A 13,175-nucleotide genomic window follows, 5' to 3' on the forward strand; every position below is an offset into this window, starting at 1 on the left:
CTTCAATCCATTTGAGTGATGATGACACCCTAGACCCATGGATTAGCCATTCCCTTGGCCTGAGCCATTACTAGGAATGAACATGTTTCCCACATCAATCGATGAGGTTCAATATTAAGGGTTTACCTTGAAAAATATTCATTTCTTTGGAAGTTAATTTAAAATGATGATGATAACGATGAGAATTCTGAGAGCTTCCTCTTTGTCAGGTATTCTTCTAAACTATTAGATATTAATTCATTAAATATCCAAAACAACCCCATGGCATAGGTATTGTTACTATCTTTATTATACAGATGAAGAAACTGGACACAGAGATATTAAGTTGCCCATGGTTATTAGGAAGTAAAATTGAGATTTTTGACCCAGTCTGATTCAGAGTTCTCCATCTTTGCTTATTCTGCCTCCAGGATCTACGTCTGAGCTTCTGGGGCCACCCCAGTATATGAATAACAAGAGGCACAGAGCCAAGAGTTGGAAAAGGAAGCCTTGGATACAGCTGGGTCTGAGGTCAGCTCTGTGCTTAATCTCTTCTGTTACAGGAGCCAATAATTTCCCGTTTTCCCTTAAATCCAATTGAGGTGGGTTTGTCTTCTTAAAATCAGTGGTGTGCGGAAGTGGACTCAGGTCAGCAAATGACAACCAATTGTTAGTTTGCAAACTAATTCATGTTACATTGGTAGCTTGATATCATTCATAATAGGAGTACTTCCTCTAGAAATTAGCAAATGCTGGTTTTTGTTTTCTGTTTTTGGTGAAGCGGGGACAGAGAAGAGAGTAAGTTTCTTAAGAGTTAACAGGACATCAGTGCTTTTCAACTAGGAGAATCTTGTTTAGTACATATGATAGACTGCCGTGTCATGCCCAGACATTTCAAAAATGTTGAAAAATGTTTAAAAATGAAGAAAAAATGCATCTGGTTAAGAGCACATGGATGGGTGTTCATTGACCTATTCTGGCAACTTTTCTGTCAAAAATTTTTGAAATAAAATGTTGCAGTAAAAAAAAGTAGACTGGAGGCTGGGCTCAGCACTCATCAGATTAACTGGTGGTCTGGGTGGTGACTGGGAACCTCTTTGGTTCTTTTTGTTATCGCTTTTTTTTTTTTTAAACCCCCTGCAGTAATTCTGTTTGAGAGTCACAGCTGAAGACCTCTGGATAGGTGAACACCAGGTGGGGTACCTGAGCTTCTGGGCTTCAGATGATTAAAAGGAACAAGTTCCACTAATCTGTGGCCACAAATAAGTGGAGAAAATAAACTAAGAGAAAGGAAACCTTATTTATTGAAAATACACCTAACTAGGAGTCCACTGTTTATTATACAATAAAGGGAAGGAAAAGAGTTTTCTATTAAATGCAAGGGATTTTAATAGCTTCAAAAAGAATGCTGCAACATAGAGTAAAATAGAATTAGCCTCTCAAAGGAAGAAGCCAGATGAGGAGGTCTTATAGGTGACTCCATTCAAATGGCCAAAGGAACTGGAGTATTCTTGAAATGCTCTCTGGTTTTCATTGTTGTTTTGTTTCTGTGAGAGAGTCTTCGAGTCAGACAAGATTGTGTTTGAATTCAAGTAGCCTGCCTCAGATATTTAGCTTCTCCAGGCCTTAGTCTCCCATCTGTAATGGGGATGCTAATAGTAATTATTTAGCAGTTTTGTGATGAGGCATACAAAGTGCCCCAACACAGTGCTGCCACAAGAAAATACTTAATATAAGAAATTATTTGAAAATACTGAATAAGATTTTCTTGTTTCTCATAACCCTACTTCATTTTTTTTAAATCATAAAATTTTAGTTTATCCAGTCCTATAGGTCTCAGACCCAAATATAACTAACAAATGTTAGGCCTAGAGAACTAATATTTGAGTACATGCCTTTATTTTGTTGTACTTTTAGAAGCACTTTGGACCAAAGATGTGAACAGTGTCCAGTCAGGATGAGGAGTTACCCATCCAAACATAAATTGTTCCAGGCATCTCCACTGTGTGGATTATGACATTCTCTACCCATCGCCCTCTCCCCCAAAAAGGAAAAAATTGAGTGGACCAGGTTTGTATCCTCTTATAACCATTAACAATTGTCCTCCCCCACAAAATTACTCTATTTTACCAACTCAAATATTCAAGTTATAGTATGTACTAAATTACTTAAGAACCATTTATTTATTTTTTTAAAGATTTTTTAAAATTTATTCATGAGAAACACAGGGGGTGGGGCAGAGACACAGGCAGAGGGAGAAGGGAGAAGCAGGCTCCATGCAGAGAGCCTGATGTGGGACTGTATCCTAGGACTCCGGGATCACACCCTGGGCTGAAGGCAAGTGCTCAACCACTGAGCCACCCAAGCTCCAGGCGCTCCTTAAGAATCATTTATTAAGCAATGGTTTGCCAAGACTTAGAATTAAAAGGTCATGTACACATATTAATTTAGGCTAGACCTTCCAAAGTGAGCTGATCTAAAGTTCATTTCAACTGGCCAGATAGGCAGCCGCCCAAGGAACCTCAAAGACACTAACTTAGAATAAATAAGAAATTATTCCATTCATTCATTTATAATAGAATAACATGGCAATTAGTCAAGGAGGTGAGCAATTGCTTCAGTGTGTGAGCTACAGTGTTTTGAACAACTGTTCTTAACGAAACTTAGGAAGTTTCTTAGGAGGAAGAGTTTGAATACACTAACCTCTGACATATACCATGGAAGAAAGATCACATAACCTACCATGCTTGTGAAGAAAATATGAAATGTACTCAGAAATGCCTAGAAAATTCTTATAATTAAAGCAAATATCAACTGAATTATGTTTTCTTAGCATGATCTTTTGATTTAGTAGCTATTTACTTTTAAACTTGGGGATGGTAACCAGACGGATTACATGTCTTTTTTAAACGCCCGGTTTAGCAACATTTAAGTGAAGTCTCTTTAAAGAGTCCAAGACTTCTTTTAATTGCTAGCAGGTTAAAGTTTAAATTGCAAAATGACTAAATGGCAGTTTTATATTCTCAGACAAAAATGTAGAACTCTTGATAATTGCACTTAGTGCTTAAAGATAACACACAATGGCAAATCCACTATTGAAAAAATTGCTTTTGGCAAAGCACTTCATTCTGGAAGAGCACAGCTGGTGACTTAGATAGCATTGCTGTGGCTCCAACTCATGATGAGTCTCCATTTCTTAAGCAGAAGTCCTAGAAATTCTTACAAGTTGCACATTTAAATGTCTAAATTTTATCTTATTTTAACCTAAGGGACAAAATTATACATGAGGTCCACAGTAATATGTGTGAATTGATACTTATATTTTGCTCTCAAACAATTGTCATAATCCCACCTTGAATATATCAATCACATGCATTTACTGAAACATAAAAGGGTTGATTTTAATAAAAGTACAAACTGATAATGTAATCTTTGTCTAAGGTGACTAGTTAATGGTCCTAGTTTGGGTTAATGTGAACGTTGGTAGATAGATGTTCCTGGAAATACTGTAGAAAACATTAGGTCTACAGAAAATCAAATTATACATTCTGAGGTATTGAGATATTTTCAAAACTAACACAGATGATGTGGTAGTTCAATGCATAATCCAAATGAGCTTGTTAATTCCCTGTCTGGAAACTGAATCCTTTTTCCTAGAGCACACCTGCTTAACACAAATCCATACTGCTCTGGACTTCCAAGGATAAAACTGGCCACTATGTGAAAAGTAATATTATGTTCTTCCTTTAGGTGCTTGGGATTCATCAGTGAACAAAATAAAGATTCCTTCTCATAGGAACTTTCATTCTATAGGGGAGAGTCAGGCAAGAAACAATAGATGTAGTAAACAAGTAAGATATATTGTATCTGAAAAAAATAAAAGAAAAATATGGCAAAAAGAAATTAGAGCAAAGCCAGGAAGATTGGAAATGTATAGGGAGGAAGTGAGTAGTGTGTTCAAATTAGATGTCATGAAAAAGGTGATATTTGTGTAAGGCCTTGAAGAGATAAAGGAGCTAACCATGAAGGTAATGACAGGAGAGCATTTCATGCAAGGCCCCTAAGGCTGGGAAAAGCAAGGGAACTAGGGTAGTTGGAACAGAGTAAGCAGAGAAGCATCCATAACAAGAGTTACGGATGATAAATTCAGAGAGTTAACAGGGTACCAGATTAAGTAGAGTTATTTAAGCCTTTTTTAGGACTCTGATTTTATTCTGAATGAAATGAAAAGCCTTTGGAGGTATGATATTTGATTTGTATATAAGAGTATCAATCTGCTGACTTGTGCTTTGAGCAGACATAGAGGGACAAGAGTTGAAGAGTTAAGAGGCTGTTGCTATATCCAGGAACAAGATGATGGTAGTGGCATGGCCCAGGGTTGGAGTAGCTGAGATGAGAGAATGCAGATTCTGGGTATAATAAGACAGTAGAGTTAACAGGATTTCTGTATGGATTGGATATGAGAGATGAGATTGCCAAAGGAGTAGACAGAGAAGAAAAGGGAACCAAAAACTAACTCGAACATTCCACATGTAAATAGTTGAGGAAAAATCAACAAGGGAGAGTGAAAATAGAGCACTAGGTATGTAGGATTAAAAAAGGGGGGGGGGTATGATGTCCTAGAACTTAGATACGAATTATATCAATGAAAAAGGGGTAATCAAATGTGTCAAGTGTTGCTAATAGTTCAAGTTATGTAAGACTGAGAAGGGACCACTAGATTTAACATTTTGTATATCACTGGAGAAGGGCTGAAAGGTCTGATTTACACAGGATCAAGAGAGAACAGGAGAGGAGGATCTAATAATAGCATGAATAGATAACCATTTTGAGGAGAACTGCTACAAAAGGAAAGAAAAATATAGGGTAGTAACTTGTGAGAAAATGGAGAACTTTTTTAATAGTTAAGAGAAATAAATACATGCTTTCATGCTGATAGGAATGATCCAATAAACATGAAAAAAATATGTCAAAGACAGAGGAAAGAACTGTTGAATTGGTATTCTTGAGTAGACTAGAGTGGTAACATCTACTTAATAAAAAAAAAAGAAATCAAAAGATGGGCTTTAGATAGGGGCTCATCTTTGGTAAGAGTACGGAAGAGGCAAGTACACATTCTAATAGGTGAGTATAGTGATGGAAATCTGTAGAGGTTCTCCTTGTTACAGTGTCTCAGTTCAGTCAGACTGAAGGTCATCACCTGAGGTGGGAGAGGTAGGAGTTTTACAAGAAGGGGAAGGTATGAAATGATAGTCTAGGAGAGTATAGAAGAACTGGGGGAATAATGCATAGTGTCATTGGTAGTCAGAATTAAGGTCTCATTTGAGGTTTGTGCTCATGAACTTAACCCAATAAGCACACTTATATGTTTTCTCAAAGCTGTAATGCATTCGGTCACTGAGTAGGTGGCAAGTTGTGTTTGACCAGTGTTATGGTTGCTAAGCAAGTACAGTGAAGGTACACAGGGGCAGATTACCAGGGGATGATATCCAGGGGGTGAAGGATTGTGAAATGATGGCACAATCAATGAATTGGGGATCCCAGTGGATTTGAAGTATTGTTTACACCAGAACTCTAGAAGGACTGAAATAGAAAAATAGGTCATAGGGTGAAATGCATGTAACTGAGATCATGGGGTGGGGATGGGGGTGAAAATTAGCACTTGGATACAACGAAGAAAGAGTGACTGAGATGGAGATGATAAGATCAGTGGAGGAAGTAAATTCAAGGAACTGAGAGGCTAGGGTGACGGGCATCATATATTTATATACTGAAATCAGCAAGAATTGACACAGGGGTACTGTTAGAGGGACAAGCAGTCAGGAGTGCAGACTTTTGAAAAACCAGAGGGACCTGGGTGGATGTAAAGAGAGGCAAAAAAACAAAACAAAACAAAATAAAACAAAACAAAACAAAACAAAAAAAAACCCCAGAAAACAGAAAACCCAGCAACACTGAGGTAATAATGATATAACCTGTTGGCATGAGATACAAGCTGGATGGTTTTAGGGAGCAGAGACAGAGAACAATTTGAAATTGGCAGAGGACCAAGGGGACCTTCTACCTCACCTCCAGGTCAAATGCTATTTGAGAACTGGGAGAAAAAAACAGCAACCATTCAGAGAGTGCTGCAGGAGAAGCAGGGTCCATAGAAGGAATTATGTTTACATCTGTGAAAATGAAGGGAAAGTTCAGAGAGGAAGGTGAGAAAGAATCCTGCTAACAATGGAAGGTTGGGGAAAGGTGGATGAAAGGAGCCAAATAAAGGAAGGAGTGAGGGATCCCTGGGTGGCGCAGCGGTTTAGCGCCTGCCTTTGGCCCAGGGCGTGATCCTGGGGACCCGGGATCGAATCCCACGTCGGGCTCCTGGTGCATGGAGCCTGCTTCTCCCTCTGCCTATGTCTCTGCCTCTCTCTCTCTCTCTCTCTCTCTCTGTGTGTGTGTGACTATCATAAACAAAAAAATAAAAATAAAGGTAGGAGTGAGTCACTTGAGAAATGGGGTTTCTGGTATTCCCTGCTGTGAAATAATAGACACTATATATGTTGGTCTCTGCCCCTAATTCCTGACACACTGCTCCTACAAGCCTTGTAATTTCCTAAATAATAAGAGTGCTGGGGGCACCTTTCATTCCAATATTTGGTTTTTGATTCTGGTTTCTGACCTAGAACTCAAATCTCAGAATTTCCTGGGTGATCAGAGTGTCTTTTGTTCTAATGAGGTGACTTTAGGTGGGTTCCTGATAGAACCAGAAAGATCAAACCATGGTTAGAAGCTTGGAACTTTAAGCACCTTCCTCCCTATGCTCCAGGAAGGGGAGAGGGGCTGGATATTGAGCTAATAATCAATCATGTCTACATGATGAAGCTTCCATAAAAATTCCAAAAGTACAGGATTAGAAAAGCTTCCAAATTGGCGAACACATCCACATACTGGGAGGACAGCATACCCCAACTCCACAAGCTCCTGTGCTCTGGATCCTTACAGACCTTGCTTTATGTACCTCTTCATCTGGCTGTTCATCTGTATCCTTTATGATATCCTATATTATATAATAAACTGGTAAATGTAAGTTACTATTTCCCTAAGTTCTGTGAGCCATTCTAGCAAATGATAGAATCCAAGGAGAAAGCTCATGAGAACCTCTGATTTGTAGCCAAGTTAGAAGTTTGAGTAGCCTGGGGACCTACTACTTTGGATTGACATCTGAAGCAGTGGTGAGGAGAGTCTTTTGGGAGCCTTTAACCCATGGGATCTGTGCTAACTCCTGGTACTGTTAGAACTGAATTGTAGGACACCCAACTGGTGTTGCAGAGAATTGCTTGGAAAAAATCATTGATGTGGGAAAAAAAATCCACATCTAAAGTGTCTGAAGTGTTGTATGGTAATAATGTGAGAACTAATGAGAAATACACAAGAGTGTTTTTATTGTTCAAAACAGATGTCAGAAGAACTGACATAAACAACAACAACAAAAGGGCAGAATGAAACTAGTCCGGGCAAATTCAAATCAGGTAAGTGGACATGATGAGAGTGTGTGGGACGCAGGGCTGGGGGTATAAGATAGAGGAAAGGAGATGTCAGAAAGCAGGATGTTGGCAGCCTGTGAAACTCATGTATCCCTCTTACAATGGAGGGACAAAGCCTAGGGTTTGGTCCCAGGGCATGGATCTAGTCTTGACCCTATTGAGAGAGAAGAAAGCTGACTCCAAGAGTTGGGCTCAGTCTTGATACCTGTTGAAGAAATTAAGACTTCCAGAAAAGCCAGAAGGAATCTTTGACCACCACATTCTATGTCTAAAAATTAGAGTAATAAAATGTATCCCTACAAAATTTAGCCCAGGATGGTCTAACAATGGGAAGCCCAACAACTGTCAGTTAAAAAGACATTTCACCCTTCTCTTGTGCAGAGGTGCAGTCTGTTTTCCTCTAGTCCCAAAAGAACTAGTTTGAAAGATAGTTAATTTTATCATAGACATTTAAAAGCAAACTATTAATGGGATTATAAGGAATTTCGTACAATGTTCTAGTGAAATAAAATTACACTCTATGTAAAGCAATGAAGCCAAGTTGATCCGTTAGTAGGTACAATAACTTTCACTACAGGAGGACCCCAGTAGTGTCAGTAGTTATCTATCCACCCCCCATCCATCTATCTAGCCATCCAAATTTACTGAGCATCTGTGTTCCAGACACTGCAGAGAGTGTTGGTAAGGAAACTAGTTATGATCTCCATCTTCATGTTTACAGTCTAGTGAGGAAGAAAATCAGTGATCAAGATATTGTATATATGATGAATGCCACAAGGTCAGAGTTTTCCAGAAGAATATAACAAGTGGACCTATCTTTTACCATTTGCCAAAAGATTATCTGAAGCCAATTTTTCACATCCTAAAGGACTGATAAGCTCATTTCTAGAATGATTCCATTGTGAGAAACACAAGGGCCAGAACAGAAGAGTGATATAGCTACAACACAAGGGAAACCTGACAGTCCCAACTTCTTAAGCAAGATCTTTGACATTCACTGTTTTAGGGTATGGTGTCCTCTGTATCCCCTTCCCAGAACTCAGGCTCAGGTTCATCACAAAGTAAAATCTCAGTATCATCTAGGAAGACTGAATTGTGCCACAGCTTTTCTTTCTTTTTTTTTTTTTTTTTTTTTTTCCAGCAATGGAATTGCATTTTCTCCACAACTGAAGCTTAGAAAGAACCACATATATAGCTGCTGTTCTAGAAGCTGAAGTGTGCAGCTCAGGGCATGCCCTTGCTTTCCGAATCTATAAGATAGATTTCTGCACACTCCCAGGGAGCAACAGTGAGGCATGACCTGTAAGGTTGGCTCCAGCTGTACAATGGTTTGCTGAGACATAATTTTCCTTCTACCTAGTGAGGTCAGTAGCCGCCGGTTCATGTATAGATGAATAAAGTCCACTTTAGATATGCACAGAGAAAGTTTAACTTGCTCTTTGTTCACTTCATCTGGTTAGCTACTTGATGGCTCATTCTAAGCTTTATCTCATGATTCTTCATAGAATCATCCCAAAACATCCATTGGCTATTATACCATTTTCATTTTGCCATACTTTAGTGTATCATTGTATGCTACTACTCCAAAACCACATTATAATATGTTAAGTCCACATTATTTAAAACATATACTCACTGCTACTTGGTGGCAAAAATAATCCATTGATATTGCGAGGTTTGCTGTGATAAAAGATACAACTGATCTTCACACAACCAAGAGGCTGAGTTTCCCAGAAGCATGAAATGCTGCAGTTTTGCTAGACAAAAGAGGTGGAGGAAACGTAATGATCAAATGCCATATTCAAAATAAATACAATGAACTATAATATGACACAGGGTGACAAAACTATCTCAGTTACTGATTTAGGATCATGTATGTTTCCTGAGTTTTAGTATTTATAGACTCTGCTATTTAAAAGACACAATAGGTATTTCTAAAATATACTCCTCCCTTTTTATAATAATTTTATAAGTAGCATGCAAAATGCCTAAAATTAAGTAGTGGAAGAAAGAATCATTTTTTCCCTCTATTGTGTTGTAAGAGTAGAGTTCAATATTATCTAAGGGAGAGGTTTTTAACAAACATGATGATGGCAAGTAATTCTACCTGCATTTCCATGTGTCTAAATCTGCAAAGTGGATCTAAACATTTTCCCTCTCTCCATAATGAGCATACAGTGTCACTGCCAAGAGCCTCTTCACAGTGTCGGAATCGGCACTGGGAACCCTGTAAGAAAAAAAAACACTATAGAAAATTGAACATACCAACATTAATGTTCAACAACAGTAGGTTGCTAATTAAAGAAAATATGACTAGATCAACTTAGTATCACAAAAAATGCTACAAAATAAGGTCATAAGTCTAAATTTTAGTAAATTTGTTTAATTTTAGTGAGAGATTGGCAACGCAACCTAATGATTGAATAGTACAACATGGCCACAAGTCACCACCAATAAAATGCTACTCTTTGGTATCAGTTAATCTGTATGATTCACTAAGAATAAACATATGAGAACAGGAATGCTCTTGATCACAATCCATTGATGAAACAATTTAATTTCTCTTTCTGGAAAAAGTCAGGTTTTTTTTTTTTTGTTTTCTTTTAAGAATCGCAGGTCATACTCAAATGGTAGAGATTATCTCTATTAATATTTATTAGATAATGTTTTCTTAGTCTATGGAGATACTGTTAAGTGTGTTTTTATAGGGAAAGTGAACAGAGCTTAAAGTTCATATTATTGTGGAGTTCTAAGTAATTAGCTCACTATGCTACATTAAATGTGTATACTTAGGAGAACACAGGCAACATCCTTTTTGAAGTCGGCCACAGTAACTTCTTGCAAGATACATCCATGAAGGCAAAAGAAACAAAAGCAAAAATGAACTATTGGGACTTCATCAAGATAAGAAGCTTTTGTACAGCAAAGGATACAGTCAACAAAGCTAAAAGACAACCTACAGAATGGGAGAAGATATTTGCAAATGACATATCAGATAAAGGGCTAGTTTCCAAGATCTATAAAGAACTTCTTAAACTCAACACCAAAGAAACAAACAATCCAATCATGAAATGGGCAAAAGACATGAACAGAAATCTCACAGAGGAAGACATAGACATGGCCAACAAGCCCATGAGAAAATGCTCCGCATCACTGGCCATCAGGGAAATACAAATCAAAACCACAAGGAGATACCACCTCACACCAGTGAGAATGGGGAAAATTAACAAGGCAGGAAACAAAAATGTTGGAGAGGATGTGGAGAAAGGCGAACCCTCTTACACTGTTGGTGGGAATGTGAACTGGTGCAGTCACTCTGGAAAACTGTGTGGAGGTTCCTCAAAGAGTTAAAAATAGATCTGCCCTATGACCCAGCAATTGCACTGCTGGGGATTTACCCCAAAGATACAGATGCAATGAAACGCTGGGACACCTGCACCCCGATGTTTATAGCAGTAATGGTCACAATAGCCAAACTGTGGAAGAAGCCTCGGTGTCCATCGACAAATGAATGGATAAAGAAGATGTGGTTTATGTATACAATGGAATATTCCTCAGCCATTAGAAACGACAAATACCCACCATTTGCTTCAACGTGGATGGAATTGGAGGGTATTATGCTGAGTGAAATAAGTCAATCGGAGAAGGACAAACATTATATGGTCTCATTCATTTGGGGAATATAAAAAATAGTGAAAGGGAATAAAGGGGAAAGGAGAAAAAATGAGTGGGAAATATCAGAAAGGAAGATAGAACATGAAAGACTCCTCCTAACTCTGGGAAAGGAACTAGGGGTGGTGGAAGGGAAGGTGGGCAAGGGTTGGGGGTGACTGGGTGGCAGGCACTGAGGTGGGCACTTGATGGGATGAGCACTGGGTGTTATTCTGTATGTTGACAAATTGAACACCAATAAAAAATAAATTTATTAAAAAATAAAAATAAATAAAAATTCTAAAAAAATTTTTAAAAATGTGTATTCTTTATGCCCTTGGTCTACAAAGATAAACAATTGTGCCAATACATCTATACATGCACAGCCCCATCTTTATATACCTTTATTTACCAACAAAAGTAAATGTGGATTATTTTAATAGGCTGCTATTACTTCTTGTTTTTAAATTCTCTTTAACACATAGGCCCACACTTGGAAAAACTGCAGGTCATTGTCTTTTTGACAGAGAGGTACGTGACATACAATAAAAATAATCCATGAAGTTCTGTTTTGACATGTACCATGTTTTTTTCTTACCTTTCTCACCCTGTTATGCCTCTCTTCACAATTTTTCCCTTTTAAAAGTGGATCTGTGGATCTTGTAGTACAAGATAGGGGACAGGGCTAGATAAACCAATATTTGAACTCTTGGTTCTGTTACCTGTCCATAGTTACAAAGTTAATTCATTCTTTACCCTGTCTGTGCTTCAGTATCCTCACAGATAAGATGCCCTCCTCAGAGATTGTAAAAATTATGTGCTGTAAAAATTATTGCAGATGCTATTATTATGTATTCATTTAATTATTTATTGATAATTTACCAGCCTGTGGTAGGTACTTTTGAGATACAGCCATGAAACAGACAAAACTCTGCACACATGGAATATAAATTCTATCATTACTTATCATCTCTAGGTTTAATCATAAAGGGACAGGTAAGTAAGTGGATCAAATTCTCATGGTCAAAGAGGCTGACTCCCTTCAGGTTTCCTAGCAGAGAGAAAACACTTTAAATCAGACACATTGTATCTTTCATTCAGGCATGAACATGAATCTCCAAATTGCTACATTTATTTGGTTTCATTGAGATCCATTAATCCTACTCTCTTAAAGGTTTTTCTTTTTTGTTCCCCAGTTAACCTTATAAACTTGAATTCATGCTTGGCTAATTTGTTTATAATATTTCTTTTCCTTTTCCCATGTTATCAAATATTTGCTGTTAGACTGTTTGACAGGGGAAAATTCAGTAACAGGTTAATGAATTTCAAATAGGGAATCAATTAGATTTATTAAACCAAACCTTGATAGTGAGCTGAATTTAACTTTTTGAATCTACAGGATTGGAATCACATTAACTATAACAATATGATGTATCATATATGTTTCAATATGTTTCAGTATTAAAATATGACTCAAGGAGCCATAATATAGGCAAAAGTGCCACACAAAGATAAAAAAAATCCATTAACTGGAACATATATGTAGTTTCAAACAAATCATAATTTTAATTTCCTCAGAGATTCAATATGTCAAAAATACATGATAAGCCTTTACTTCAGATTCTAAATATGTAAAGTATTTTGCAGGAAAATAGTAAATTTTGACTCAGCAATACAAATTATTGCCATATCTTCCTTCATTCTACTAAAAAGCTTAAGCATGTGAAGTACCATAAATTGTACAATATTTACCTTTATGCATGTGGAATTAAAAAAGAAATAGCAGTCATTCCCAACTTCTGCCATTTTCAACTCTCTTGCTGCTAATCCAATGTTTTTTTTTTTAATATAAGAATTGCAGGAATGCAAATAGAAGAACTATCAGTGTGTAAGGGGGAAAAAGAATTTCTTTTCCACAGTCTTTCAGGCTATCAGTAGTATTCCTTTAAAACTGACCTCCTGTTGACAGTATATTACACAATAGATAATTCTTAAAGAAATTTAAATTACAAGATA

The 13,175-nt window shown here is 37.4% G+C and overlaps 1 protein-coding gene across 13 annotated transcripts in view; it reads right to left on the reverse strand.

Annotated features, from left to right (window-relative positions):
* Positions 1-13,175, reverse strand: part of C15H12orf50 (chromosome 15 C12orf50 homolog) — a 42,006-nt gene that overhangs the window by 25,225 nt on the left and 3,606 nt on the right. For 6 of the 13 annotated variants that reach the window (XM_038558616.1, XM_038558615.1, XM_038558617.1 and 3 more), the window contains 2 exons: positions 9,616-9,735; positions 9,145-9,265 (listed from right to left, as the gene is read on the reverse strand). In XM_038558616.1, the coding sequence (XP_038414544.1) occupies positions 9,145-9,265; positions 9,616-9,627 (133 nt within the window). In that variant the 5' untranslated portion in view covers positions 9,628-9,735. Of the gene's footprint in view, positions 1-9,144; positions 9,266-9,615; positions 9,736-12,911; positions 13,111-13,175 lie in introns of those variants that run through there. The other 7 variants (XR_005370448.1, XM_038558612.1, XM_038558614.1 and 4 more) reach the window with 6 other exon arrangements.

This window comes from Canis lupus, chromosome 15 (assembly GCF_011100685.1).
Source record: "Canis lupus familiaris isolate Mischka breed German Shepherd chromosome 15, alternate assembly UU_Cfam_GSD_1.0, whole genome shotgun sequence".
NCBI lineage: Eukaryota > Metazoa > Chordata > Mammalia > Carnivora > Canidae > Canis > Canis lupus.